We start from the raw sequence: 27,588 nt of genomic DNA, 5'->3' as shown, positions 1-27,588 counted from the left end.
AATGCTAATGCTCCAGGGTTTAGTTAAGATGCTGCGGTTTCACTCACTTTAAGCCATGCTGGATAAGAGCACTCAGCCTGAGAGTTAAAAATGGTTAGACTAAATTTTTTCCCACCGTGTGACCCAGTTTTTGTCCCTGCTGTTTACAGATCAACCCCGGCACTGTGGGCTTCTATCGCATCCAGTACAGCTCGCCCATGCTGGAGAGTCTGCTGCCGGGCGTCAGAGACCTCAGCCTGCAGCCTGTGGACCGGCTCGGCCTGCAGAATGACCTCTTCTCCCTGGTGAAACACACACACAACCCTACTGCTGGGCTATAAAACAATAACAGTCATTTTCTTTTTTTTTTTTCTCTCTTTGTGTTTACGTCAGTGTAATCGTATATCGTATAAAAGTATTTAGGCACCCCAAAAGGCTAGTTGCATGTCGGTATGGAAAGGTGTAAACCAATACATGGTGCAGGAAGACTGAATAGGGAAAGTGAGGGATGATGGAGTGTGGAGAAAAAAAGTCACATAAGTGCAAATTCAAATCGCTGATGTTGTTGACAGAAAAAAACATTCCGACACATTAATGGTTTGGCATTATGACAAAAATCCAGACTTTTCCAAACTCTCATAAATGTTACTTTTAGAGAAACCAAGGGCAGAACTCTGCCATTGAGATAAGATTAAAGTGTGTGTTGTGTACATATTGTTAGAATTAGTTACAAGCAGTGCAAGTCATGTTTTTGGGAAAACTATGAGGAACGCACGCTGACTTTCATAGTCTGTTGTTCTCTTCTCAGTGTTTTAAGAGGAGGGTCTCATGCAGCACAGTAGTTTAGGCCTGAATATGAAGTGTTAGGGATGCACTGAGTGTTTGGCAACCGCAATTAAGCTTCTGAAAATAGCAAAAAAAAGCACTTTCGGTGTTCGGCGTAATAAGTTAAAAGACTGAATAAATTTTTCCAAACAATTACGTTGCCATGTCGGCAGTGTGGAAGCATTTTAAAGTGTCCGTGAAATATGCAAAAATCGCCGTTTTGTAGACGCTGTTCTACTGAATTGTCTCCTTGCACATCCACTCCGTCTGTGGCTGACTTCTTAGAGAAGGCAACAAACTGTCTGACCCGCTTTGTGTTTCTGTCACTCATTTTTGTGAAGGTGATTAAGCTACCTGCACCTAAATTTGGAGTGCGCACATATTTAAGCCTTTATGGTAAATCCACTGAAACGGACCAGAGCGAGCTGACAGGCAGGTTAGCGACTTTATCCTGTCAGTTTCTCTCTTTACAAAGAAAGTGTTGCAGTAGGAGAGTCCTACCTGAAGTGAGGCTGTCAAGTCTTCATGTTACACCATACGAGAACCTCATGCAAGATTATTATATTCACATAAAGTATAAAACATATTACATGTGTCCATTAAAAGTACCCACCCCCCATAGTCTCCAAATCCTAGTACAAAGCACATTATGACTATTTATGCAATGGTAAAAAAAAGGCAAAATAAATGGAAAAAATTGTGTAAAACCTTGTTCGGTGTTCAGGAAAGTTTTTCATTATATTTGGTTTCGGCTTTCGGACAAGAATTTTCATTTTGGTGCATCCCTATGAAATATCTTTAGGGTTACATCCCACAGTTTAACTCCTTAATAAAGGAAATCTTAATGGAGAAAAAAATGTAATTTTTTTTCCCTTCAGTTTTATGTGTTTGGCAACTAAAAGCTGATGATAGATGTGAAATTTCAAAAATGACTTGAAGCACAGTGTCTGCTGTTGTGAGTCAGTATAATAAAGAAGATTTATAACGCCTTATCCAACGTCTGTGTACGAGAAAACAGTTTAATCAGATGTTGGGCTATGACAAATAGCAGCAATGTTCAGGGCGGAGGATCAGATAGCATCTGATCATGAATCTTTCTTTATTGAATTCCAGACGGTCTGGTGTTTTCAAGCAGAACAGCGGGATTTATGTGTCACAACCACATTAAACTGAAACTTCACAGAGTCTGTTATTGGTTTTTGTCCTCACATGAGGGATTTTCACACAGCACTTAGCCCACGCTAAGGAGCTGTTAGCCCCAGGCTAACTGGCACAATCCAAAGTGGGCTAACCCCGAATTTAGCCTAGGTCTTGTTGGGCTTGCTCCAGAGCAGGGTTAGCCCACAGTTTGCAGCCTTATCCCCTGAAAATCGACTGAACTTGGGGCTAAAAGGTGCCAGTGTGAAACGGAGCTGAAGTTAACAGAATGTAAACATTACTCGCATGTTCAACAAACATTCAACTGCAGGCTAGAAGTGCAGAGTGAATCACATAGCCCTGGGCTTACGTTAACTCTGGGTTAACTGTGTGTGTGTGTACGTATGTATGTATGTATGAGGTGGCAGAAAGTTGATGTTCAGTCTAATGTTACTTTCTTTCGCATACTACTTTTAGCTTGAAGTTACAAAACATGTTGTAACCCTGACCTCGGCCTGACCAGGAAATCAAGAGGACATCACTTGATGTGTCAGACATTTCAGTGTCTCTTCACAGTTCACAAGTTTATTATTCAATCAAAATTACATTTTGATTTATCTTATTTAAGAGCTCATTGATTCCTGTTGTTCCCTACAGGAAATTGCATGTTTTGTTTGTTACAAAATTTTTCACTAGTAGACCTGTGTTCATATAAATTTTAACTAAATCAATTTGAGGTTGTTGAGCAACTTTTCCTCTTCTTTGTACGCTATAAAACATTGTCTGATAGTTTAAATGTGATATGAAAGGCAACTTAGTATAGCAGTCTTTCACCCTAAAAAACCTAACTTCCATAAAGCAGAATGCTTTTAATATGCAGGAAGAGACCTCTGAGATACCAAAGGATTTACTTGTACAGGGTTTTTCCTGGCTCAGATTGGGCCTTTGGGGTATGTGTACAGTAAAGGCGATGAGTTACCTTATGACTGAAATATATGCATTTTTCTAGTAGTTTCTGACCATTTGATAAACATAATATATCTACAACCTGGAGGTATAAAAGTACAGTATAATGTTAATATAATTATATATTTACAGGTTACACTTGATTTGGATAATTTGCTTACAGATAGTTTATTAGTTGAGATTAAGCTGTTTCACTAATAAAACCTCTCTCTAATATTAGCCTACACCACTGTGGTTAAGGTTTGATTAGTGCTAATGTTTGTTTATTCATTATAATTTCAGATCATAGTAGGCTATGGTCTACTATAGCTTACCATTAGTAGCCTAATATTAATTCCAGTTGGACAAAACAGCAGTTTCATTTTTGTGGGTTGTTTTCAGTCATTCAATTATTGTGCAAGACAAATACTCTACTTGGTGGTTAGTCTCTCATTTATTTATGCAAAGTAGCCTATTAAGTCATTAATAATAATAATCGTGCATACAGAACAACAAGTTCCACATTTCTAAAGTTTACTGTAGTGCCTCAACCATTTTTTAATGTCCCGCCTCCTCCAGGCTGTGATTGGTTGGTTCGCAAAAAGTGACTTTGACAAGCTTGAGGCACACGGCTGCATGACAGGCACCCGATCTCCCTGCAGAGATCAGCAGGCAGGCGAGAACGGGAACAGGTGAGCGTCACGTAGTGCCCAGAAAACCTGATCTGGAGAGGGCAGAGGACCGGTGCCGGTACGCCAAAGAGTAAAATGTAAAAGTGGCAGTACCGGTGAATACCGGCGCACTTCAACCACAAAAGGCTTTTATATTGTGAGAAATAACAGGAAGTCATCGGCCATCACCTTCGTAGCGGAGCGTTCAGGCGCAGTCAGACCAACACAGCCGCTGGGTTATTAATTCATCGCCAGCTGCATGTGTAAAAAAAAAAATAAAAAATGGGTGGCACCACACATTTCTCTATGGAGGAAAAACCCTGCTTGTAGCGATTATAGTGGCATAAACTTCCTTATGTCCTTATGATTTATTTTTATTTGGGAGAATCTGACAGACTAAGGCGTCTCTGAGTTCTACAGATGCTGATTGTTTTGTGTCTTCAGTCTCGTGCAGGGATGATCAGCACGGTGGAGGTGCTGAAACTGATGGAGGCGTTTGTCAACGAGCCCAACTACACGGTGTGGAGCGACCTCAGCTGCAACCTGGGAGTCTTGTCCTCGCTGCTGTCACACACCGACTTCCACGAGGAGATCCAGGAGTTCATCCGGGACCTCTTCACCCCCATCGGCCTGGAACTCGGCTGGGACAGCAAACCAGGGGAAGGTGAGGGAGGAACAAACTGTCACGGTGTTCAAATCTCCTCATTCAGACCCAAGTAGATGCATTTTACATTTATTTAGACACCTTGTAGAATAAGATATTTCAAGCTGTGTTTGTCTCTATGTCTCTCATAATTTTTTAAGTTTATATATTTCTTTTAAATCCTAAAAAGCCCAGAGTAATGTTAATATGCATATAAATTCTGCATATATTATCTTACATATATTATACAATTAAAGGATGGAGATAGTTATTATGAACTGTCCTCTTGAAGGTCACAGTGCTGCGGCGAGACGATAACTTGAGCGTGACGTTTTTGCCCTGCAGGTCACCTGGACGCCCTGTTGAGAAGTCTGGTTTTGGGGAAGCTGGGGAAGGCAGGACACAAGCCCACGCTGGAGGAGGCCCGACGGAGATTCAAGGACCACGTGGAAGGCAAGCAGACCCTGCCTGCAGACCTCAGGAGCCCGGTAAGCAAAACAAAACACGACCCATGAGCCCGAGTATTTTTTGTTTTTGTTTTGTTGTCATTTTTCTAAAGCACATTGTTAAACAGCCTTCGCGCTCAACATGGTTTGTCTTTTTGGTTAGTGATTAAAAAAACAGATAATTGTATTCTGTTTAATATTCTGACTTTGTAATGACAAACCATTTCCAAAACATGGCTGAAACCCTCTTTTCTTTTTCTGTGTGTGTGTGAATTTGTTTGGCCCTGCCTGTGTAGCTATGACAGCACATTAGGGCCATTGTACTTTTTTTTTTTTAAAACAACATGGGGGGGGTTATTAATAACAGTCAAGAGAGAAGAGGTGAAGCTTTCAGACAGTTGGGCACATATGACCGACTGCAACAAAGCCTCTTGTAAGCATGTGTCTTGTATAAATGTCTGCAGTTCTTCCCCATTTTTTTATATACTTTTTGCTCTTTGAACAGGAAGGAAGTATTTCATAAAACTGGCTGGTGGAAGTGGCTTATTATGTGAGGGCTGTTTGCCCCGCCTCTTCCTGTCTCTCTCTCCCTCCCTGTTTGTCTCTGCTCCATCAGCAGTACATTTTATAAAGTTGCCGAAAACACACAGAACCCGTCTTTTGTTTTTTTTTTCTAACTGCGATTCAGTTTTCACAGCAGCAGGTGCGCCACGTGTGGAGGAGGCCTGTTAATAACATAGCCTTTCATATGATTGAAACAAACGTGGTACAGAATGTCCTCTGCACTGGTGTGTTCACTGTTGCTTTACCTGGTCTGTGCTTGTGAAATATCCTTGTAACGTAATACCAGATAACCTCTCTGTGTTTTGTTGCAAAATGCTTAAATGGGTCGTCAAATACACATTATATACCTGGGTGGCCCGCCCAGGTAAAGTCTATATATGGGCAATGATGCCCTAATAAGATGTCGTAGTAGCACAGGCCTTTACCACTGCGCCGTTTATACTGGTTACACCACAAGTCCAAATGGCTCCTCATACAGAGATTGGAAAATTCAGGGATTGACCAGTATGAAATAATCCAGTAGAATGTCGCAAACTACAATTTTTTTAATTTTTTTTTTAATATAGCAAAGATCATGTTTCAGTATCATCATGACTGTTTATTTTTTTCTTGTTTCAGGTGTATTTAACAGTGCTGAAACATGGAGACAGTGCCGTATTGGACACAATGCTGAAGGTAGACTGCAGCTTGCATGTTACTTTGACATGAAGATCTTCAGGGACAATTACACTAACAAATTAAATTTAGTGGGGGATTGAACTTTATCATAATCATTCTAAAATAAGTGATAATTTTCACAAAACCAGATTTATTTTATCATGTTCTTGAGCTCACTTTCTCTTTCATAACTCATTTTATCCACGGTTCTCTCTCCACCCTTCTTTCTCTCTTTCTTATACATGTATGTGTCGCTCGCCCATTTAGCTCCACAAACAAGCCGACATGCAAGAGGAGAAGAACCGCATCGAGCGAGTTCTGGGCGCCATCTCTGCCCCGGACCTCATCCAGAAAGTCCTCAGCTTTGCCCTCACGGTACACATGACCACGTTTACTTCATGTTGGAAAGTTTTAGTTTTGTTTCTCTGGGTGACAAAGGAAATGAAAGAACTTTGATTTATTGTAAAGTTCTGTTTTTAACCAGCATTATCACAACCGTGTGCTCTAGAGGAAAATCAGACCCAGTTTCTGTTTTTTATTTATTTTTCATTGAATGTCCTCTCTCTTTTTGTCCTGCTCAGTCTTTCAGTAAATGTGTGCAAACACGGCGTTTTAATTGGCCTCCATTCTTAATATCAAGAATGGATCTGTTTAGCATAGGACCCCCTTCAGCGCAGTAGAGGCTTCGCACACTGAACACATACTGAACACACTGCCCGCAGCCCCACCGTACCACACAACACCAAGCGGTCGATCCATCGAGCTACAGCTGGAGGTCGTTCAGTCTGTCTCGCAGAAAGTGCTTTTACAGTTATTAAGAAAAGTTAAATCTCTGGTTTTTCCCCCTGATGTCCTCCAGCTGCTCTGCCTCAACTCTGCTACAGTTGTTTTCTGATGGACAGATAGCTTGTTGCTAATGCCAGAGTAAGAGCTAGCTGCTGTTATCAGCCGGCTCTGCCTGAACCAGCGGTCCAAAGCTTCTGTACTAACGTTAGAGGTATAAACACCAACACACCCCAGAGCACCAAGCTTCCAGTCCAGGCAGAGTCAGTTAATAGGACATCTAGTTGCACAGCAGCTACCATTAGCATTAGTTAGCGGCTAAAGTAACTGCTAACAACATCGGGTCATCATTGAAAATTGATGCAGAGCAGCCGGAGGACATCAGAGGGAAAACCAGACAATATTTTCTCCATAAAATCTGATCCAGTTTCATTAAAACCAGAGAATAAAGTTATAAAGTTGTGTTTTTGTTCAGTAATCAGTGAGGCCTAGTCTCCCTGCGCGTGTGTGAGCCCTGCGCCAGCTAGTTCCTGCCCCTCGACAGGCTTCCTGCAAGTAGGCCAATCAGAAGAAAGTGGGATTTCAGGGAGGGAGGCCAGTGTTCAAACAGGGTGAACAGAGGTGCTGAAGCAATGGACAGTATGAGGAAAAAGATGAATTTAAAAAAATGTAAGCACGTAAACATTTTTTAGTAGAAATCCTAAATATAAGTATGAACCTGAAAATGAGGAAATATGGGACCTTTAATGGTTTTAGTAGGTTGCTTACTTTCAGACCTTTTCGACTCCAAGTTGCTGATGCTGACTGCATCTGAAACAAGCCTCACTACAGCTCTCTCTGGTTCTTCTCCCCGACAGGAAGAGGTTCGTCCCCAGGACACGGTGTCAGTAATCGGGGGAGTGGCAGGAAGCAGTAAACATGGCCGGAAAGCTGCCTGGAAGTTTGTCAAGGACAACTGGGAGGAGCTTTACAACCGCTACCAAGGCGGCTTCCTCATATCACGGCTCATCAAGGTGAAAAATCTCATGGGGTCATGTGTAAGATTAATTTCGTTATCACGGCCTCAAACACAGATAACTACACCTTTTTATTCTGCTAGATGAATAAGCAGAAAGGTTAATCATTCAGTTTCTGGTCTGTTCATATTCACAAGGCAGATCAGGGACTTCACTCTCTGTGCGACTGTTTGCTTTTGTTTTTATTGAGCTCACCTGTTTCTCGTCTTTGCAGCTCTCAGTTGATGGATTTGCTGTCGACAAAATGGCTGCTGAAGTGAAGGTGAGGGCGCTTCACAGAACTGCTCACTTGCTTTACAAAGTTTTCAAGTGGAGGGGAGAATGTGTGCTAATTCACAAATATAAATCATTACATCTTATTTTATTTGGAACAGAGTTTGAAATGGGAACTGAATTATGTGAGGGGGGTACTTTCACCACTAGGGGGCAGAAGACTTCACAACAACCCCTCAGTAACACAGTCCTGAAATACCGTCTCCATAACAAGTTGTGGTACTACAAATCTAAAATATAACAGGAAACATTTTTTTGCCTTTTTATTTAATGGTCGACAGTTTAGACAGGAAGTAAACGTGGGCAGAGAGGTGGGGGCGGCGGGTGCAGTCTAACGGTGGAGGTTGCTCTTATGTCGTGTGCGCCTTAATCATTCGGTTTTCACCCTGAAACCTTAAACTCTGATTATCGTTTTGTATGAAATCCTGCATTTGCCTTCATAGTATCACTTATCAATCTTTATTTTTGTCTTATTGGGGTGCTATGCATTGTTTTGTTTGTTTGTTTTGTCAGATTACTGTCCAAGTATTTAAGGATCAAATCATTCATATTTTCATCATCCGGTATCTCTGTATCTACAGGACTCGTACCTTTAATTTAGAAAAGACTTGAAGCCCTTCGTTGCAGAGTATAATGCAGAGACTTTTTATCTTTCCTCTTTGATTGTAAAAAACCTACATACAGCAGCTTTAGTTACCTGCTTCTGTTTGAAAAAGAATAAAGATTTTTACCTTAGAAACAGCAGTTTGACGAGAAGGCTGTTCTGAAAGCTTTCAAACACGTTACATCTGCAGGTGGAGTTTGCAGTTGTCAAGGACATGTAGGCTTTTAAATTTCTATTTTTGAGCATTTTAATGACAACTGAAAAAAGTCCAGGAGCCCAGAGGGACATCGTGGCTTTTTGTTTCTTTGTATTTTCCTCCCAAGAGCTCCGCACCCTTTTTTTTAAAACTGGTTTCTGTATGTTTCTATTCCTGCAGAGTTTCTTTGAGAGTCACCCGACGCCGTCAGCTGAGCGTACAGTGCAGCAGTGCTGCGAGAACATCCTCCTAAATGCTGCCTGGCTGAAGCGCGACGCAGACGACATCCAGCAGTATCTGCTGCAGCGCAAAGCGCCCCCAGTCTGAGCCGACCGCCGCCGCCGCCGTCTCCTCCAGCCCCCTTCCCCCCTCCCTCCAGCGCGGACCTCCCAGCATCATAGCTGCCTCGGCCCCCCCGTCAATACAGACCAGAGCGGGAGACCAGAGCGTAACAGCAGGCTTCATTTCTCTAAAGAAACTGTATGAATCAAGAAGACAAAGACAAGAATTTAACAGAGTGTTGGAAACGCAAAGAGACTCTTTCTACGTTTAACAAAGCAAATCCATCTTAGTCAGACCAGGAATGTAGTTTTACCCCCATTCTGCCCACGAGCAGACGACATCTGCAGTCAACAAGTAACGTTATAAAACCGATGCTCAGCGAAGTCGCAGAAACACCACGTCGCTCGAAATGATCACTAACCCTGCTAACGCACTCTGCATCACCTGCCCCGTATGCACACCCTCATCCATCTCTGCGTCGTAGCTGAGAAAACTGTGAACCCCCCCCTACCTCCCCCAATTTTTTCTGCTGCTGCCACTCATTTTAAATGCATGATGTGTGATTATTTTATTTTTTTTTGCATTTGCTGCTTTGTTTACTTCCGTTTGTTTTCTGTACAAACAAATTATTTCTTATTGTGTTGAATTTTTTCCCCCCTTTTCTCCTGTTTCCCTCTCTTTCGGGCGTTGTGATTGGGTGAAAGCAGAAGGCCCCTGGACAGAATGGGGGTTAACAGACAGTAGTGTGTGTTGTAGTTTCCAACAGCACTGATTCTCCATTTGCTAATAAACGATTAGGATGAGGCGAGCAGCGCTAGCATGGTACTACATTGTAAACTGTTTAATGCAAGCATTTTTTTTTTTTTTTTTTTTTTTGCAGATGATGTTCCTTTTTAAAAGAATTAAATGGAAAAATTCATGATTACCTGTTTCCACCTCCCCCTAAAACCCCTCAAGCTCTGTTCAGACAGAGTTTGTATAGTCTGAATCATCAACAAGCATATTTAAACTCCCGTTTCTTTATCTGCCAGACAGTGGCGTGTTTTATAAGACATCAGATGCAGTGATTTATTTAAATGTTGAGATAATCTTATATTCTGAGCAGAGAGAGAAAGAACAAAAGATGGCAACACTACTTTTTCGGGGCCTTTTCGTTCTGAAGTAACATCAGGAAACGCCTCCTAGTAGGGTTGAGAGTGCGGAGGAGGCCCGGTCCGGACTTTGTGGACGAGACAGATCGACTTGACTTCGTTGTCTAACTTGGAAGCCTTAAGTCGGCCGACTGGTTTGCAGTAAATATTTAACACTGAAGTGGTGATGATAGGTGACTTCCACATAACGTCAAGTGTATCTAATGTGACAGATTATGCAGACTTGTTGAACGAGTATATCTATATAGAATTTAAAATTTGATGTGGTTTTTTTTTTTATTTTGAAAACATCCCTACAAAGTCATCCAACCTGTTGTCGAGACCCTCCCACGCCCCTCACCCCGGAACATTTGTTGTTGTTTTTGTTTTTTTCAGTTTATCTTTTTGTTTCTTTAAATTTTTTGTTTAAAAATACAGTTGGTGTTCATTAAAGTGAAAAAAAAGGATTATAAAAACAAATTATGTGATATTAGTACACGTTGACTTTTAATGAGTGAGGTGTGAGTGTGCATGCCTGGAAACAGATTTGTAATTTATTTTGTATTATCTCGCACATCAACAAGGTGAGGAGATGATCATATTGGATTACAAATGGTTAAAGCAGCACTGAAACTGATGAATAACATGCATATATGTCTCAGCTGAGTTACACCCAATGAAAAATGAATTGGTTACAGATTGACACAGATGATTACAGAGAGAAAATTCAAACGTCTGCACATTTTGGTTTCATAACGTATCAGGCAGCTTTGAGTTTGTGTTGACCGTCTTGTCTTTTTCTAATGAATATGAAGTTAGTTCAACATGTGGGATGTCTTTGTGGTTCTGAGTTAAAGAAGAGCAAAATCTTGTCGGGTAGGACGGCTTTGACTTCAGTGATGCCAAGGCAAACGTAAATATGCAGTCCAATAAAGTAACACTTGATCCGGTGTCTGTCACTACGAGACATTTCTCAGATGTGTCACTGCTCTTTAATTGTTTAAAACAAGTCTTTCCACTGTTTGCAGCGACGGGTACACGTGGAAGTCTTTTTGATATAGAACATCATGTCTTCTATCTTTTATTTATTTTTATTTTTTTAATCAACTAAGTAGGGAACACAAGTGGGGAAAGCGGACCCCCAGACTGTCAAGGGTGCCAAAGGCCTCAGGTTGTCTGTGTTGGTAATACAATATGCCCCACTAGAGCACAATTAAAAACTAAAATGGTAATGGCCTCAGGGTGGCAGCTACATTTTAAATAATATGTTTTTGCGGGGTCTCTATTAGGTGGCTGACAGTAGAGATAATACAGAAAATGATAAATGAGGGAAGAGAGCGAGACAAGAGGAACGACAGAGCCCTGCAGCTGCTTCTTGTTTACCTGATCTTGGGGCCCTGTCTTGTAGAGACACATTTGTCAGAATATTATATTATATTTATGTATTTTGGGGACATTTTTTGCCATTTATCTGAGAGGAAACGGAGAGCTGCCAGTAAATGTAAGAAAAATGTTACTGTCAGCCAGACATGGTCTGTGATGACCCAAAAACTTACTTGAACTCAGTTACGCTTACGTACATTGTGCATAATCTAAAACGTGTGTGTTTGATCAAAATACATTACAGACATAAAACAGGGTCATATCCCAGTGTGGGACTGGCAAGTTGACTAAACCTCTACAGAGTTTCTCCAGTTGGACTTTGTTTTTTTTGGGTTGTATTTGTTCCTGGTTTAAATTCAAATGTTTTTAGCCATACTTATTAGGGATGTCCCTCATTAGGAACATCATATTTGATTTTTCTGTTATTTTTGGCTGTGTTAATGCATATGGTATTTGGGCAATGATGGTCCCAATTCATGTAGTCTATCATGTCGGGTTTTAATTAAGGAGTCCAGGCTTCCTATTGCAGCTTTTGGCAGATTAGTCAGTAATTGTGTGTGCGTGTTGATGGCTGTTGAAGAGGTGTGTGTGTACACATGTCCAGCTATGGCAGCATCCACAGATAGAAAATACATTGTGCAGAAGATACGATTCCTCCCTCCCTGTCTCTCCCTCGTTCAAACACATGCACATACCACCATCCATCCACTCACACGCTTGAACATGCGCACGCAACTAGAAAATAGTAAATGGTGCAGTACATTTCTGTATATAAGTTACAGTGTGCTAAGCTTTGAAGATTGTGTGTGTCTGTGCTGTAGGAGTGTACCTGTGTACATTGGATGACCTCATGAGCCAAGAGCATGTGGTTCTTGTGGAATTTTTTCCTCCATTTGCTCTTACATTTGTAAGTTCAAAGCCGCTCTATAATGGATCCTTATCATATGCACGCCGCACACGCCCCCACACATGCACTCTCAAGTAATAAAAACATGGGCATCTTGCAGCGCTGCAGGGAAAAGTAAAACAAAGTCTGGCTGTTTTTGAGCCCTACTAATTATATGCAGCTTTGTGAGGGAGGGTGGGACCGGACAATTCAAACCTGGAGAGATGGACATTTCAAGGATGTAGGCTTAGAGGCTCAGTAAAACCCAATAATTAACATTTTACATGAAAAATGAGTTGAGATTCTTTACTTTAATGTGAGACTGCACTAGAAAAATGCATATAAATCAATTTTGTTGCTGCTCATTGCCAAATCCCCCCCCCAAAAAAAGAAAATTAGCAGCGGCATTATGTAAACTAATTGGCAGTTAAAATGTTAAAATCCTGAAAAGTAATGGTATGATCAGGACTGATGTTTTAAAAATGTACTTGTAAAATAATATTAATATATAATATCAGAAATCCATTAAGGGCCAAGAAAACCTTTTATTTCAGATTCAGTAAAAATGGAAGAGTAGGCCTAAAATGCAAAATAACATAGAGCCTTCAAATATCCTCAACACTGTGGAATTTTTGGATATAAAAGTTTTGCATAATATTCTCTTATCCTCGTTTTATTATTGTGTTGGTCTCAAAAAGTGATCACATGGTTACGGTTTAATCGGATCCTGGTGGGTGTGGTTCGCAGGTCTCGCCGGTAGGTGGCGCCAGCGAGCGGCTCTCTGCTGTTGGCTGTGAGCTAAAGGAAAAGGATGTGAAGAAGTGAACTTTGTTTCCAGCAGGTTGCTGTGTTCTGACGAAGATGCTGGTTAGGAAATGACAGCAATGTGAGTAAACGGAGTGGGAGCGTTAAACTGCGAATGAATACATTTTTAATAACAATTTCCTAACTTAATTAGCAAGTTTTAAGTTATTCGGCTTCTTCTCTTTTCCGGAAACTTGTGCGGATTTAGTTCAAACTGAGCAAGCTAGCAGGAAGGTTAGCTGCGGGATAGCTAACTAAGTAGCTTGCTGTTAGCTCAGGCGAACGCTAGACTACTTTATACTAAGCGCAGTGTGAGATAACAGGTAAGAAGGTTATATAACTAAATACTTATATATTTTAACATGTATCTTTATTTGTTTGCACAGGTTGAAACTGCTGACAGGTGTTGTGCTAGCAGGTTTAGCCTTCAACTCAAAATTCAGCGTTAAGTTATTGGGACGAATCGGTTTTAGTTAGTTGTCGATAAACAAATATACAGGATTTTTTTAATGTTTAACTTCTCACAGGAATGTCGTTTGTAAGCCATGAAGCTGAACGTTATAGCGAATATCAGGTGATTCGTTGGTGAAACAGCCGTTGAAATCATTTTTTCCTTCGTATCAAAGGTCAGACTCACCGGTGAGTTTATTTTTAGCTCTTTCAGACTCACATTTCACTGAACAGTGAGAAAGCGGAGGCTCAGGTTTGTGCTGGTTAATGAGTTTCATTTAACAGGAAACCAAAAATACTGAATGCGGTGCGTTAATAAAGAAGTATTAGGTACTTTGTTTTGTGCGCTGCATCCTTTTCCTTTTCATTTTTCATTGATACAGTTGTCTTAGTGGATAGAGCTGCTATTTTGATAGATAGATGGATAGGAACTTTATTGATCCCCGAGGGGAATAATAGATTAATCGTTTGTCATTTTATTCAAGCAGAAATGTGAAATATTACGACGTCACTTTGGGCTCAGGGAAAGTTGTGAAGAGCATTTCTCACAATTTATTGACCTGTTAGACTAAACGATTAATCGTGAAAACGTGTTTGTTCTGATTGTAAAAAAAAGTTTAAAACCACAATTCAACTTTCACTCAGGAGCAAAAATAAGCTGTTAAACTTACAGCAGTAATGATTTGATATTTATTGTGATAATTATCGGTCTGGAATGACATGTCTGTGAAGGGTCTCAGTCATCCAGGTCATAGTTATCCAACAAAGGTTGAGGTCAAGGCCAACTGGACTTGGTTGAAGAACTAGTTGAAGTTTCTTCAACCAAGTCCAGTTGGCCTTGACCTCAACCTTTGTTGGATCTCGATTGATATTAATTTTTTTTACCGTGAAAACATATTCTCCCAGTACTGACTGAAGGGTGTCACAGAGAATGGGAGGTGGCTGGGAGGCCAATAGGGACTACTGATAACATCATCCTGACTCTGTCACATTAACATGAACTAATATATTTCACTCCACTTAGTCATCCAGCCATCCATCGTCAGCCTCTTATTCTGTGTAGAGGGTCACGGGGGGGCTGGAGTTTAGTCATAGTGATCATTATTTATATCATTAATGTTGCTCAGATCAGTCAGTCTGGGTGTTAAGATGATCTCACACTGCCAAGATTTGTTTTGGACCACATCATGTATGATTCATAAGTCACAAACACCGTGTATACTCACATTGCATTTGTAACTGTAGTGGTACAAATGTCAGTGCTTAGAGCTGCTACGATTAGTTGTCAACAATTAAATGAACTATTTTGATAATCAGTTAATCTCAAAAAATTTTAATTCTCTCATTTCAGCTCTATTGTTAATATTTTATGGTTTCTTTACTCCTATAACAGTAGACATTTGAGATTGTCATCTTTGGCTTTGGGGAAACACTGATAGACATTTTATAGATGAAGAACTAATCGATTAATTGTGAATATGATCGACAGATTAATCGATAATGAAAATAATCGTTAGTTGTTGCCCTAGTGGTTTGTATGATGTGCTGCTTTTTTAATCTTGTTTGGTCCCAGACTTAAAGTGGGTCCAAATAACAAGAAACAGGATAAGAAAATGGCTGAATAACAGAAAATGTTTTAACCCATCTGGAAAGTCTATCGTGAGAAAACTGACTGAACAAGTAATCTATCAAAGAAATGCCAAACATTTGCTGGTTCAAATCCACTTTTGAACCTTATGAATAAAAGGTGCCTTTTGTGATCAGCATTTTTCACTGTTGTCAGATATTTTAAATACTAGAACATTTATGAAATGTATCATTAGATGCAGCCCTAGTTGAATGTTTTCATGTTTTTTTTTGTTGGGGTGCTTCATAATGCTTCTCGTCCTGTTGTCAGGCTGTCTGGTGTCGTCCAGGCGGTGTTTGACTGACTGATGCCTTCGCCATGATGCTGAGCTGCAGCGCTCTGGTCGTTGGCCTCCTGCTGTCCCAGGTAAGAGGCTTCCTGAACTCCTCGGAGGACGACGGCGTACCCGAAGACTGGGTGCTGCTCCATGTGGTTCAGGGCCACATCGGGGCCGGGAACTACAGCTACCTGCGCCTCAACCACGATGGCAGAATCATCCTGCACATGCAAAGCCTCAAGGGGGACGCGGATCTCTACGTGTCGGATAAAACCCTGCGGCCGAGCTTCGACACGTACAAGCTGCAGTCGGTCACCTGCGGCCAGGATGTGGTGGTGGTGCCGGGGGACTTTGCGAGGCCCGTGGGCATCGGCATTTACGGCCACCCGTCTCACAAGGAGAGCGAGTTTGAAATGCGAGTGTTTTACGATCAGATGGTGCCCGTGGACCCGTTTGAAAAGGGCTTATACACTTCAGAAGACGGACAAAGGCAAGGGCAATCCCCTCATGAGGCAGAGGAGGACTTTCAGGAAGAGGAGTCGATCTTTTGGACAATCCTAATCGGACTTTTGAAAATTATACTTGAGATTTTGTTTTGAAAACGGTTTCCTGCCTTGCTGCTGCGACAGAAGGAGGAGATTCTGCTTATTTGGCTCAGTCAACCTTGATACATAAAAAGATACATCTTTCATGCTGTATGGATGAGAAAATGTATTAACAAGTCATTTTAACAATTCCTTTCCCTGTGATCAAACAGACTGTATATAAAGATGGACGACACTTTTTGAGCCTAGTCTCGCTGTACGCCTGGCCGACTCGGTTATGAACGAGGCTCAGCTGTCAATCATGACGTGAAACCCCGTATTTATAGCGTCAAATACTAATTAAATAACTAATAAAAATAATATATGGTTGATGATTAATGCAGGGGCGATCAGGGTGTTTTGGCTTCACTTTCGTCCATCTTTATATACAGTTGTCACAAACATACATACCAGATAAAACCAGAACAAAGAAGTTTTTAAAAATTTAAGTTGCAAGTTAAAACTTCACTGCTGAAATCACCAGTGAAGCCAGACTGATCAGAAAAGTGTATGTTTGGTGACATGACAAAATAACATTTACCCTGTCTTTGGGCCTTTATGATTTTCTCTATTGAACTGCAGTTCAACCAAAAGGCCAAGTTAGAGACATTTCTGGAGTCTAAAGGAAAAGTTTGGGTTTTTCTTAACAGTCACTGTTGTCATCCTTCATGTTCACACTAGTCGTGAAGTGACCCCTTCCCAAAGCGACTTCACTGCCTAGTTCGACAGTTGGATCTGAGTTTCTTGAGCCTGGTGCATCACAGACCTACGACCACTTAGAGCAGTGACATGCGACTTTTCAAATCTGGACCGGTGACGCTCGTCTTGTCGGTCATCGTATCTAACTCGCCCAATATGAGATAAATGGTTGTGATTGGCCCGACCAGTTCCAGGACAGGTGGGTGCCGGTTTGAATGAGAAGGAGGGGGGGGGGGGGGGGCAGAAGCAACTGCCAGAGCAAATGAAACGTGAATTCGGTAGATTCGTCTGGTTCCCAGGCTAAGTCTTGATGTGTTGAATCGTATAAATGGGGATAACGGGCATTCTTGGTGTGGCACTTGACATGAGTAGTGACAGAAGTAGAGCTTGAGTAATTAAAATCCTGTGAGTTTCCTCAACTCCGGTCAATCAAGTGATCGTCAAAATTATCTGTTTACAGATTGGACACATAACATTTTAAGTTTCCTCACTGAGATGTGGCTGAGAAGCGTCCTGGTTAGTCGCATATAGGTTTGAGGCAAGGACGCCACTCCAAGTAGCAGGATGAAGATACTCACCTTGTTTGTCTAACTCGGACTGCTGAAGCTTCAACTTATTTAAACACAGAAGGCTTTTGTCCTTCTCCTCTTAACAATGAAATGACATTAGAAGGGATCACAGACAGATGGAAAGATTACAGCGACCCATAGTTCTCACAATGTATACAAGGTATCTGTGTGTTGTGTTAAGATGGACTTGAACCAAACCATTTAAACTTTATCCTGATTCTTCAGATTAGGGCTGCAACTAACGATTATTTTTCATAGTCGATTAATTTCTCGATTCTTTTTGGTCTGAAAAATGTCGATCAGTGTTTCCCAAAGCCCAAGATGACCTCGTTTTTTTTTTTTTTTTTTTTTTGTTTTTTTTTTAAATGTTCACATTTATGAAGCTAGAGAATTTTGACTTACTCAAACCGATTAATCGATTATCAGCAGCTGACAACTAATAGATTAGTTGCAGCTCTACTTCAAATCAAATTTAGCATTCAAACTGTTGTGGCGGACTCTCGTCTCGGCCTGTAAATGAAAGAAACCACTTGTCTTATCTCTGCTCATCAACACCATGCAGGATGTGTTCGGGTTTAAATGTCTAAAAGCTTACAGCAATACAGCTCTTTTTTTTTTTTTTTTTAATGACATTAACTTTCCTACAGGGCAGGTTTGTTGTTGGACGTAAAGGAAAGCCTGAGCGTAAGGATTATGGTACTTTGTTGACTTTCACCAAAGCAGACGGTTTAGTTCATTGGGACGTCTGCGAAGGTGAAGACGCTGCTGAAAATGCCACCGGCCTGTTAACATTAGTAGCAACTGTTCTTTTCTTCTCTATTTATTTATTTTTTTCCTTGCCTGTTGGACAAGCTCCCAGTTTAAACATCAGCTTACGAGTAAACTTGCGACCACTGAGCAGAAATGTTCAACAGTGCCTTCAGATCCCGTCTTCTGCAGGGGTGAACAGCCGAGCCGGGCTTCCTGTTTTCCAGAGACGATTCAATAAGGTTTCTAAATAAAGCAGTTCTTTTGCAGACTGTTTAAAAAAATGTTTTTGTCTGTGGTTGATTTTTTTGTTTGTTTGTTTCAGATTTAACCTTGTTACCAGAAGGCTGGTGGAGACGCTGGGACCTTCATTACCCCGTTAATGAGCACTGTAACTGTCTCTTTTTTTTCCTTAGTAGCTCTGAGAGAAATGTAGCTTAACTAACTTTAATTCAGGCTATAAATGTGTCCTAATGATGTTTAAACAAGGTCCTTATACTGTTACAATGACCGAGATCGTAATGTATCATAATCTGTTTTAGATTTGTTTTCTCAGCAGCAGATGCTGTGTGACTACATAACTGCAGCTTTTCCACAGGGCCACAACAAGTCTACAAAATGAAAAAACTTCAATATTTTTCTTATCAGTACTTGACAAACAAACAAAAACGCCACACAGAAACACTGACACTGCAGTTTTAAGATGATTTTTAAAGTAAATTAATGGTTAAATGTTTCCATTCACCACCTTGTATTGAATAGTAATAATGACATATATGAATATAAAACCCAGCCATATTGACATGCCCATGAGTAAGACAACATAAACTAAGATCAAACCTTTTAATCCCTCATTTTAAGACTTTTCTAAACCCAGTAAATAAGGAAGGATAGACCTTTCATTGCAGCTATTATTTTTCTTACAGATTCATGTGCAGTAAACATAGAAAACCAGAAAATCCTGACAATCTGAAAAGCTGAAACCAGCAAAGATTTTTTACCTGCTAAAGAGTTAGGGGGGTATCAAAGTATCTGTGATTATATTTTGTTAATCAACTTACTAACTTTTTAATGAACTAATTTTTTTTTTAATATAAGTATGTTGGTTTGTTGTCTAGATTTAAAGATTCATAAATAAGACTGAATTTGAGAAACTTTGTTTACCTGCATTCAAGGCAAATGTAGGTCTTTAACACATTTTAATACTTTCAGAATTTAAAATCAATAGAAACCTATTAAATAAATATTTTCATCTAGAAAATGTTTGATATTACAAATGGGGTATCAATCAGTTAGTTAAGCTTCCTAACATCTTTCTAATCAGTACCTGATGATCAAACACGCTACTGGAAACACTGACGCAGTTTTTTAGATGATATTTTTAAGAAAATTAATGGTTAAATGTTTCCATTCACCACCTGTTAAAACTCGGGAGTCTTGTATTGAAGAATAATGATAAAGACAAATATAAATGTAAAACCCAGCCAGGCCATATATGAAGATATTAAAAAAGACTGTATTGAAGAAACTTTGTTTTCCTGCATGCAAAAAACATGGAGAGTCTTTAACACCGAGAAAAGAGAATTCAAAATCAATAGAAACCTATTAAATATCAGTCATTTGCAAAAGATGGATCTTTATTTACAGCAGTACTATCCTGTCAACAGTTCTGCAGGAACCCGGTCCAGAGAGTCACGTTGGGTTTGCTGCTGCATTAACATGAACCGGCTCCCCGACCTGCACGTGTTTGTTTACATATTTCTTTATAATCAGTGGGGACAAATAAACCCTCAGTCTGTGTGTGACATCGTCCACTCTTCATCTTCATCATCATGTCAGTCTGGGGGCCAGCTCGATGCTGTTGATCCTCAGCACCGTCTGTGGCTGGATGATGATCCTCTTGCGCTGGAACCGGTGTCTCTTCCAGAACCTCATGTGGACTTTGGGCCAGGACTCGGTCTTTTCGATCACGGTGGCCTCGACACGGACCAGGTCCTTCCCCAGCAGAGGCCTGCCGATCAAGGTGAAGTTCTCCGCCCCGACCAGCAGCACCTTCTCCATCCGGATCCGCTCCCCGCACTCCGCATCGATGTGGTTCTCGATCAGGATCAGGTCCTCGGTGGTGACCTTCCACTGGTGGCTGGCAAAGTGCACGATGGCGAACAGCCGGCCGTAGTCCTGCTGGTCGATGAGCTGGTTCACGGTGCTCACCACCGCTGCGTGTCGGCTCCGCTCCTCCTCCGGGACCAGTATCGCCTGCTCCGGCCACGGCGGCCTAGACAGGGAGGTCCGGGGCACCAGGTCCCGGCTCACGGAGCTCTGTGTTCGGGCAGCTGCGGGGAACAGGAGCGGGTGTCTGGGTAACAACATGCTGCATGTCCTCCACAGCCCTGCTCCTCTGCTCAGCGCCATCTTGACAGGAAATGCTTCAGTTTACACCGCGCATGCGTGACTCCTCTTTCACTACCCTACATGCGCATGCGTCACCTTACAGTCACCTGACTTTCTGTGCTTTCAAACCTTTATATACAGTCTATGTTTCAAACCTTTAAATACAGTCTATGTTTCAAACCTTTAAATACAGTCTATGTTTCAAACCTTTATATACAGTCTATGTTTCAAACCTTTATATACAGTCTATGTTTCAAACCTTTATATACAGTCTATGTTTCAAACCTTTAAATACAGTCTATGTTTCAAACCTTTATATACAGTCTATGTTTCAAACCTTTATATACAGTCTATGTTTCAAACCTTTATATACAGTCTATGTTTCAAACCTTTATATACAGTCTATGTTTCAAACCTTTAAATACAGTCTATGTTTCAAACCTTTATATACAGTCTATGTTTCAAACCTTTATATACAGTCTATGTTTCAAACCTTTATATACAGTCTATGTTTCAAACCTTTATATACAGTCTATGTTTCAAACCTTTATATACAGTCTCAAACACATTTTATCAGTAATGGAAATAATTATCACAAGTAACATAAGTAGTAAAATACCATAAATATACAAAATTACTACATATATTTGAGTAAAAGTAAACACATATTACAATTGGTACACATGGTGAAATATTGTTCTTTACAGTATTTTGGTCAGAAAGTATTTTAAAAACAGCAAAGTAGGTCCACATACTGAGATTGTGGAAAGGTTTGGAAACTTTTAAAGAAACTTGTTGCATCTTTTTCTACTCCTCTCCGAACATTTCCAAACTTCTGTTAATCATAAATCTTTACATTATTGTTGGCAAATTCATCAACAAAAAGCCATTGTTATGATGATTTTTCCTTTCTGATGTGAACATGTCATTATGTCTTATTTATATCTTATGTATTTTAAATTCGATATCACCACCGTATTACATGTGCTGCTTTTACATGATGTAATGTCTCTCCTTACTTGTAATTTCCCTGACTGTTCAATGCAATACATTTTATTTATTTATTTATTTTTATTGCAACAAGTAGAACATACACGTGTGGTGGTCAGGTGGTCCTGAGTCTGTTAAGGACTGTTGGATGGCTGTACATTATCTTTAGATAATTAACACTTTATATAAGAATCGTGTAATTGATGTCGTAAAAGCAGTGGTGTAAAATTTTAATGCCTCAAAAGTTCTGGCAAGAGTAGAAACGAGTACAGGTAGGCCTATTTGATTTAATATTTAGTACATATATACATTTGTGTAATCGGATATCTCAGGCTGAGCTGGGGAGACCTGACTGGTCACGTGTCAGTCACAAGGGAGCTCCGCCCTAAAGAATATTATTTCTTATTAATCGTCTATTTTCCTCTAAACAAGACAATAATTTACTAAATGAACATCATGTTGTGTTGAAAAAAAAACTTGAAACTAGCGACTGAGACCATAAACTCATTATGAAAGTGTTTACTGAGGTAATAATTCAGCGGAGAGGAGGGCGCATTTTCTCATAGACTTCTGAACAATGTGACTTCTGTTTTGCAACCAGTGGAGTCGCCCCCTGCCGGTCGGTAGAAAAATGCAGGTTTAAGGTACTTCCACCTTTGCGCTGAAGGACTGTATGAAATACGATGTTCAGTTAATTTTAGATACAGGCTGATATGTTTCACTACAACAACTTAGGTGACCATTATGAGGAATTAATGGACACTCAAGAGCCAATCAGAATTGAGTATTGATCCAGACCAGGGTAGGAATTCATATTATTTTCCACTTTCACAGAGTTGTCTTTTAACTAACTTCAGTTCTGCTAATAACTATCGATTTCAGATTTTTTAGACCCTTTAAATTACATTTATTACATTTTACATTTTTTATGAAAAACGTATTAGCAACAACATTGATTTTAATGCGTTTTTCTAACTTTTTGTGCAGTGCAGTCGGATCGATCCGTGGCTTTATTTTAAAATGTGCTACTTGGCTCTATCTAGCTGCTTCTCTTCTCTGTGTATGTGAGCTTTGTGTTTAAGGGAAGGCAACCGATATTACTGAAGCTGCAATAAACTTCACAGTCTTAAGATCTGTTTCTGTGTCCCTGTTGAACCAGTGTGAACAACCCCAAGCACAGCCACGGGGCTCAGTCTCTCTCCTCTTACCCACTCACTGAATTAAACACAGCTTCCATCTGTCTTTTATATATTCTCACTGCAACTCTGCATCGCGATGTAACGTAACATCTTTATTACTATATAAATAAACATTGGGAGAAAGTTTTTTTTCTCATACTGTGTAACTACTTGTAATCCACAGTTCATCAGCGGGGCAGGAGTCATTTTCATGAAGACACCCCCCCCCGCTTTTTCACAGATCGCACCCTGTATGTTACTATACTTAATAGTATTCTTTAGATAACTATAGCCTAGCCTAAAGAAAAAATACAAGATCGCTTAAAACAAGATTTATTTTTCAAAAGTCTACAGCATTAAACGCAGTATAAAATACTATAAATGAAATGAAATGAAAGGCTCTGTAGGCAACTCTTCGGCTTTTTGACTGAAGAGCAGAGAGGTCAAGTCAGTTCGGGTGCAGCGAGAGCTGCAGCATGAAAATATCTTTGCCACACTTGCAGCAGGTGGAATACACAACGTCCTGAGAAACCCACCAATAATGTCCCGTTGAGGCCTGTGGCACTAAAACCACGCCCCCTTTGCAGTACAGTCTGTTGTGATTGGCTGTTGGTGCTGACAATACCCGATCCGCGCAACCAGGCACGTGTATTTTTTTTGTTTTGTTTTAAACTTTGGATTTTAGGAGCACATGAGCTGCACAATATGTGATTTCATGTCACAAACCGAGGGACGCATAAACCTCGCTGTGTCTGTTATCTCCGTGTTAGTTATCAGCACCAAGAAAACAAATATACCAAACGGAAGTTAGTTTGCCACGACTACAAGTTAGCAGCACTCACTCTTAAAACAACTAGGCCTATTTTTATGTGCTTATAGGTGAAGACAGAAATTATAACATTCTAGGAAACAAAAATACAAACAAGATGGGCTATTACAAGGAAAAATGGCGTGGATTAGGATAATGAATGGACTAAAAGAAATGACACCCACCTCTCACACAGGGGACAAAAAGGGGATGGGAACGGCTAAAGGAATTTATAGTAGGGACCACAGAAGAATTGGAGGAAGGGGCCTCTGAACTTCAACACTACACATTCTTGGGTTAAGAGATAAAGTCCCAAATGACTCTGTTACCTGCACTTAACGCTTTCGCGATATTGTTCCCCGACATTCATGTCAATAAAGCATACTGAATCGAAAGGGTGGTGTGTGGGTTAAAGTTCAGCTCAGTGGCCGCAGGAGCTGCAGTATGAGAATGTGTGGTCTTTGCAAATATGCTTGTTACACATGTTGCAGGTGCTGGCGATTTTTCGTTTTCCTCCAGTGCAGAACTGGCACGGCCTCCTTAGTTTTCTGCTGGTGTAGTCTGCGTCCCCGCTTTTCTCTGGGGTTTCCCCTGACTCTTGCTCATCCTTCGCGATGGCGGCGGCGGCTGGTGTGTGAGGAGGGCTTTGTGTACGTTGCATTTGTGGGGACACTAGCATTTTCCCCAGCTCCTCCATGAACAGCCTCCGTTTGAAGCTTTTGTTGTTGTTCCAGGAGGGATGCAAGGCTGTCCACAGCACAAATGCATTCAATGCCGAGACGTCCAGGATGTTATAAAATAGAACAAGTGGCCACCGACAGGTTCTTCTCCTGCAGCTGTAGGTGCTGATACTCTGCAAAAGAAAACATTATTTATAAAACAAATGTTCTTCCACAAATATATTCTTTATGTAAATGCAATAAATAACGAATAATAAAAGCACTATATATATCTCAGACAAGGACATGCATTCAGTAAGAACAAATAAGTGAGTGCGTAATTTATGTGTAACGGTACCTTATCGAAGTTGTCCACACCTCCTTTGCAACTGTTGTAGTCGAGGATTATCTTTGGCTGTCGGGGCTCCTTGTTACTCACCTCCGGCTCTCGGTGCTTGGTGCTGAGGAGCAACACGTTCTTCCCCTTTTTCGGTATGTAGGACACCGCTGTGTGCGTCCTGGTGAACGCAAAGAGGGAGGATTGGGGCGCTCTCTGATTCGTCTGCAGAAGTTGCGGGGGAAGCTCTGGCTTGTTTTTCCCTATTTTGCCGACCAGAGCAAGTTTTCTTTTCAGGAGCTCCTCCGCCAGTGCATAAGATGTGAGGAAATTGTCACAGGTCACGGTGTTGCCCTCGAGCCCCTCCGTCAAGTCCAGGACGACCCTCTTTCCCCGGTCAACCTCCGGGGGACTGCCGGCAGTTTTACCGGTGTAGATTTGCATCTTCCACGCGTAAGACGTGAGGACGTCGCAGGCGACCCAGATCTTTATGCCATATTTCGCTGGTTTTCTGGGCATGTACTGGCGGAACACGCAGCGACCTTTGAACGGGACGAGCTGGTCGTCGACGCAGACATCACTGCCCGGGTTGAAGAGAAGGGGGAGGCGATACTTCCACTTCTCCCAGATGGTCCTGAAGGCAGCCAGCTTGTCTTGCTTGTGGGGCGCAGGTCGTGTTTGCCTGTCATCAAACCACAGATGAGAGTTTATCCTACTGAATGTGTGTAGGGACATGGTGGCCCTGAAGATGGCCCGTCCGGTGTGTTCACCCCACAGGCTGCAGGTGGACTCGTTCCGTGACTTGTACACAGCAGCCAGAAGCAGCAGCCCGATGTACGCCTGCAGGTCAGTGGCATCGATGTCCTTCCACTGACTGACGGAACGTCTCCCTTGTACGTTTGTCATGTCCACAATCAGCTGGATGATCTCATCTGTGATGAACAGATCGAAGCAGGACTTGACAGAGGTGATGCGGGAGGTGGCGTACCGTGTCGGTCCCCAGGGCGCACATTTCTCTGGAAAGTAACGCAGCGTCTCAGCTTCAGTGCGATGCCAGACAATTTGTCCATTCGTGGATTTCCATTCATCCAGATCTTCTGTCTTCTCCGTGGACTCCCCACAATCACTGGACGCATCGGAGGATTCAGACTCCAGCGAGACCTCGAAGTCACCATCCGTGTCCTCGCTTTCGCTGGCTTCATCAGAGTCCTGCTCGCTGTCGGGAGGGTCCAGTTCTCTCCTCGGAGATTCTTGCACCGTCAAACGTCTCTTCATCGTGTCAGTTATTAAAGTACCAGCTGCGTGATAGTTTTGTCTAAAACACAGTGCAGCCGCATAACAACTGTCTCAATCCCAGACTGTCTTCTGGTTTCCCTGCAGCTGCGTGCCTGATGTTTTCATTGTTGCAAAGGCATTTAGGAGGAACAGAAGACCGTATTTCCCCCCCCAAAAGGCTCAAGCATGACCCGCCCTACTGCTACTCTGCCAATGATTGGCTTACCCTGACATTCTTACCAGCTCACTCCATCCTAGGAAAAAAAAATGTAATGGACATGCCCCGCCCCCCCACATGCTTCACAGAAGTTTGGTCCTCTATACTTTATTCAGACCCACAGCGACTTTATTTGTCATTTATCAGAATATGAGTTGTTCAGACCATTATGGGAAGTGAAGTGAAGTGTTTTTCATTGTGGGCTAATGTTTTCCCCTGCATGCTGCTCCGAGTAATCTCAGTCACCGAGGAAGGAAAAGGGAGGGGAGGGGCAGACAAAACAGGAGAACAACGTGGGGTGGTAGATAAGCAGAAGCCTCTGTAGAAATTAGTTCGTTTCGTTCTTTGTCGTCGTGGCGCCATCTGGTGGACAAACTACAGGTTTGAAGTATTTGGTGCAGTATCAAATTCATGCCGGCGGCTAACAGAGCCAAAATGATCAAAAAATCTAAAATGTTAAATAAGTAATAATATAATGGGGGGAAACTATATTAAAATGTCTGCATTTAAAATTGTATAGCCTACACTTAACTTACCTAAGTATACCTACTTGTTTTTATCAAAATAACTTATTATTATTTTTTATACTTATTATTATGCTTGTTATTATTAAAAGTAGAAATGCTAATTATGCAGAATGACCCCATCCTGAGTGTAATATTAGTTTATTTCGCTATTAGGCCCTATTTAATTAGTAAATATATAATAATGTAATTATAATAAAATATTATTGTTGCATTAACATGTAAACATCCATCGTCAACCGCTTATCCTGCGTACAGGGTCGCGGGACATGTCAACATGTAAGCTGCAATTTATTGTAGCCTAGTTGGTTGAAACATTGAGATGGAGCATTTCTTTCTCCTCATATACTGTTGGGTCGGTAATCTATGACAGTATAATCCTATGTAAAATGATGATTAATATAAACTGATCATATACTTTGTCTAATGTAGTTAAGTGGAGTCAAATGTACTTCCCTTTAATCAAAATCAGAATCTCTTTTAATGGCCAGATATGCACACATATAGTACATACAGTGAATAAGCATAAACAAACAAGACAAGACAACAAGACCTTCAAACGAGAACAGACATTAAGTATCTTCAGAACCTTTTTGTTGGGCAAGAACAAATTGTTTTAATTGTTGTAAAGTTCGATTTCTTTCTCAAGGAAAATAGGTAGCCTATATGAAATTTAAACGAAAGCAACATAAAGTAATCAGAAAAATAATGGTCAGAGTGTTGTTTTTCATTACTGAAACCCCAAATAGGACATTCTGCCAAAACAGCTGAAACCTGAAAATATAAAGTATAAATATATTGTTTTACATAAACACAACTAACACGTGTCTCACTGAAGGTACTGTTGAAGGTTCAATTTCATTTTAAACCTACATGAGGATGTAGTGTTTGGTGGGGTAAAACGTATGAATAACCTTAAGGAACTTCTTCAGCCTTGTTAATAAGTAATGCTGCATTCACGTGCTCCTCGGATGTTTACTAAGTATTTTTCCTACTTCGGTGTGTTCATGTGATTTGAGTCACGATGTGTAA

The 27,588-nt window shown here is 41.0% G+C and overlaps 4 protein-coding genes across 5 annotated transcripts in view; 2 read left to right on the top strand and 2 right to left on the bottom strand.

The window, feature by feature from the left end:
- The window catches only part of npepps (aminopeptidase puromycin sensitive), a 29,401-nt gene extending 18,283 nt beyond the window's left edge, over positions 1–11,118 (top strand). The window contains exons 16-23 of the mRNA XM_038711898.1: positions 150–284; positions 4,002–4,221; positions 4,546–4,688; positions 5,829–5,885; positions 6,135–6,242; positions 7,508–7,663; positions 7,881–7,928; positions 8,920–11,118. Coding sequence (XP_038567826.1) covers positions 150–284; positions 4,002–4,221; positions 4,546–4,688; positions 5,829–5,885; positions 6,135–6,242; positions 7,508–7,663; positions 7,881–7,928; positions 8,920–9,066 — 1,014 coding nt within the window. The 3' untranslated portion in view covers positions 9,067–11,118. The remainder of the gene's footprint in view (positions 1–149; positions 285–4,001; positions 4,222–4,545; positions 4,689–5,828; positions 5,886–6,134; positions 6,243–7,507; positions 7,664–7,880; positions 7,929–8,919) is intronic.
- Positions 11,119–13,223: 2,105 nt separating this feature from the next.
- cunh6orf120 (chromosome unknown C6orf120 homolog) lies at positions 13,224–18,461 on the top strand. Of its 2 annotated transcripts, none has more exons than XM_038712946.1 (2): positions 13,224–13,306; positions 15,572–18,461. In XM_038712946.1, the coding sequence occupies exon 2, from the start codon at positions 15,620–15,622 to the stop codon at positions 16,175–16,177; it is 558 nt and encodes a 185-aa protein (XP_038568874.1). In that variant the 5' UTR covers positions 13,224–13,306; positions 15,572–15,619; the 3' UTR covers positions 16,178–18,461. The 2 variants fall into 2 exon arrangements, with proteins under 2 accessions (XP_038568874.1, XP_038568883.1); XM_038712955.1 differs by lacking the exon at positions 13,224–13,306 and adding an exon at positions 13,319–13,547.
- A 1,214-nt stretch (positions 18,462–19,675) lies between these two features.
- On the bottom strand, positions 19,676–20,611 carry LOC119898703 (39S ribosomal protein L21, mitochondrial-like). Its single transcript, XM_038712903.1, has one exon. It carries the CDS (start codon positions 20,587–20,589, stop codon positions 20,008–20,010), a length of 582 nt encoding a protein of 193 aa, XP_038568831.1. The 5' UTR covers positions 20,590–20,611; the 3' UTR covers positions 19,676–20,007.
- A 3,230-nt stretch (positions 20,612–23,841) lies between these two features.
- Positions 23,842–25,977, bottom strand: LOC119897993 (piggyBac transposable element-derived protein 3-like). Its single transcript, XM_038712080.1, has 2 exons — positions 24,562–25,977; positions 23,842–24,397 (listed from the first exon to the last, which is right to left on the bottom strand). Exons 1-2 carry the CDS (start codon positions 25,813–25,815, stop codon positions 23,966–23,968), a joined length of 1,686 nt encoding a protein of 561 aa, XP_038568008.1. The 5' UTR covers positions 25,816–25,977; the 3' UTR covers positions 23,842–23,965.
- Between the last annotated feature and the right edge of the window lie 1,611 nt (positions 25,978–27,588).

This window comes from Micropterus salmoides, unplaced genomic scaffold, assembly GCF_014851395.1.
Source record: "Micropterus salmoides isolate LMB-PRFRI ecotype aquatic unplaced genomic scaffold, ASM1485139v1 Ms_hic_scaffold_1, whole genome shotgun sequence".
In the NCBI taxonomy this organism is placed as follows: domain Eukaryota; kingdom Metazoa; phylum Chordata; class Actinopteri; order Centrarchiformes; family Centrarchidae; genus Micropterus; species Micropterus salmoides.
This window is presented reverse-complemented; position numbering and strand designations above follow the sequence as displayed.

Excerpts from the sequence above, each read along its gene's own strand:
- LOC119897993 (XM_038712080.1), bottom strand. The coding sequence starts at position 25,815 with ATGAAGAGACGTTTGACGGTGCAAGAATCTCCGAGGAGAGAACTGGAC. Across the intron at positions 24,398-24,561 it reads GTGTGGACAACTTCGATAAG|AGTATCAGCACCTACAGCTG; the intron begins GTACCGTTACAC and ends TTTCTTTTGCAG.
- cunh6orf120 (XM_038712946.1), top strand. The coding sequence starts at position 15,620 with ATGATGCTGAGCTGCAGCGCTCTGGTCGTTGGCCTCCTGCTGTCCCAG.
- LOC119898703 (XM_038712903.1), bottom strand. The coding sequence starts at position 20,589 with ATGGCGCTGAGCAGAGGAGCAGGGCTGTGGAGGACATGCAGCATGTTG.